This window comes from Corapipo altera, unplaced genomic scaffold (assembly GCF_003945725.1).
Source record: "Corapipo altera isolate COAL_440 unplaced genomic scaffold, ASM394572v1 257, whole genome shotgun sequence".
NCBI classification, from domain to species: Eukaryota; Metazoa; Chordata; class Aves; order Passeriformes; family Pipridae; genus Corapipo; species Corapipo altera.
This window is the reverse complement of record NW_020885045.1, coordinates 436177-438242: the sequence shown is the minus strand read 5'-3', so window position 1 is coordinate 438242 and position 2066 is coordinate 436177. Positions and strand designations below refer to the sequence as shown.

The window sequence follows — 2066 nt, the reverse complement described above, 5'->3', positions numbered from 1 at the left end:
GTGTCCCCATGTCCCCATGTCCCCACGTGCCCTGTCCCCGTGTCCCCATGTCCCCATGTCCCCACGTGCCCTGTCCCCGTGTCCCCCTGTCCCCATGTCCCCCTGTCCCCATGTGCCCTGTCCCCCTGTCCCTCTGTCCCCGTGTCCCCCTGTCCCCACGTGCCCTGTCCCCCTGTCCCCATGTCCCCGTGTCCCCCTGTCCCCGTGTCCCACTCTCACCCTGAGCGTGTGGTCCTGGCTGCCCGTGACGAGCCGTCCGGCCGCCGCCTTCAGCGCCGTGATGGGCTTGTGGTGGGCACAGGGCACGCTGTGGGTGAGCTGGCACAGCACCACGGCCCCGCCGCTCAGCACCGGTGACGATGGCACACTGCCCCGGCCCGGGGCCCCTGCACAGACACAGGTGAGCCTGCACTGAGAACCTGGGGCTGCCCCTCCAGGGAACCCTCGGGCTGCAGCTGCAGCGGCTCAGGGCTCACGAACAGTGAGGGGCTCAACAGTCATGGAATCCTGGAATGGTGGGGTGGGAAGGGACATGAAAGATCACCCAGTGCCACCCCCTGCCATGGGCAGGGACACCTTCCACTAGCCCAGGTTGCTCCAAGCCCCATCCAACCTGGCCTTGGACACTTCCAGGGATCCAGGGGCAGCCACAACTTCTCTGAGCAACCTGTGCCAGGGCCTCCCCACCCTCACAGCCAGAAATTCCTTCCCATCTAAATCATCCACTGCAGAACTGAAGGAACCCCTGTGCTCAAAGCTGTTACCCCCTCAGACCTGTGGCTGTGCTGAGGCCCTGGGCTGGGAATGAGTGAAAACTGAGAGAAATAAGTGGGAGAGGAAGGAGGTAAGGGCAGAGCTGACCCTGGGAGCACACTGGAGCCTCCAGCCCCTTGCCCTGGGGAAAACCAGCACGGGGATTGACTCCCTGCACAGGGAACTGCCCCAGAACCCCTCACCTCTCCTCGGCCCCTGGCAGCACAGGGTGCCCTTACTGCTAAAGCTGGAGGGGGTGTGAGAAGAGTCAGCTCCAAGCAGGAGGAGGGAGGAGGAAGAGGGAGGAGCACAGGGCAATGCAGACACTCCCACCCTGCTCACCTCGGAACTGCAGGTGGTTCAGGGCCGCGTGTGTCTCCAGAGAGAAGAAATCCAAGGAGCCGTTCAGCCGGGCAGCCACGATCCTGAGGAGAGACAGGGGGTGAGGAGAGGCCCCCCCGGGCCCCCAGACTGGGTAGAGCACAGAGCACCCACTCCTGGGAGGAACTGCACCAGCAGGGCTGGGAGATCACAGAGCTCAGAACCCACTGCCCCATGGCAGCACCTCTGCAACAGCAGCCACAGGAACCAGGGACCCAAAGCTCTCCCAGCCCTGAAACCTTCTGGATATTCTGCTGCTGGGGAGACTGAAGAATGAAGAAGTGGCTGCTGGAGCAGACCTGGAGCCAGAAAAGCTGGTGAGAGGTGGACACAGGGAAGGATATGGCTGGATATAAGGTTGGATCTCAGGAAAAGGTTCTTTTCCCAGAGGGTGGTTGGGCACTGCCCAGGCTCCCCAGGGCAGTGGGCACAGCCCCAAGGCTGCCAGAGCTCCAGGAGTGTTTGGACAATGCTCTGAGGGACAGAGTGGGACTGCTGAGGTGTCTGTGCAGGGCCAGGGGTGGGACTGGATGATCCTTGTGGGTCCCATCCCACTCAGGACATTCCATGGTTCTGAGGAAGAGACTTCCCAGCTGAGCCTGGAGCTGCTGTGGAGGTTGGGGCTGGGTCCTGGCCCACCCTGGCAGGGGATCTCCAGCCCTGCCCAAGGAATTACCTGTTGTTGAGGAAGACGAGGGCCGTGATTCCGGACTGTCCTTCCTCGTTGCTGCTGCAGAGGGTGCCCTCGATGGCATCCCACACCTGGGGGAGGAGGGGTCACCGTGACCAGGTAACAGCTCCCTGGGCTGTGCCCCTGGAGCTGTGTGACCTCTACCTTCCCGTACCCCTGCCCCTCCCTTCCACCTTCCCATCACCCCAGCCCTGCTCTTCCCCTCCACCTTCCCGTTACCGTGTCCCTGCCCCTCCCCTCC

General features: G+C 63.2%; 1 protein-coding gene across 1 annotated transcript in view; it reads right to left on the bottom strand.

Moving 5' to 3' along the window:
- Positions 1 to 2066, bottom strand: part of SCAP (SREBF chaperone) — a 35359-nt gene that overhangs the window by 3646 nt on the left and 29647 nt on the right. The window contains exons 17-19 of the mRNA XM_027668567.1: positions 1811 to 1896; positions 1096 to 1178; positions 220 to 386 (exon numbers count right to left, since the gene is read on the bottom strand). Coding sequence (XP_027524368.1) covers positions 220 to 386; positions 1096 to 1178; positions 1811 to 1896 — 336 coding nt within the window. The remainder of the gene's footprint in view (positions 1 to 219; positions 387 to 1095; positions 1179 to 1810; positions 1897 to 2066) is intronic.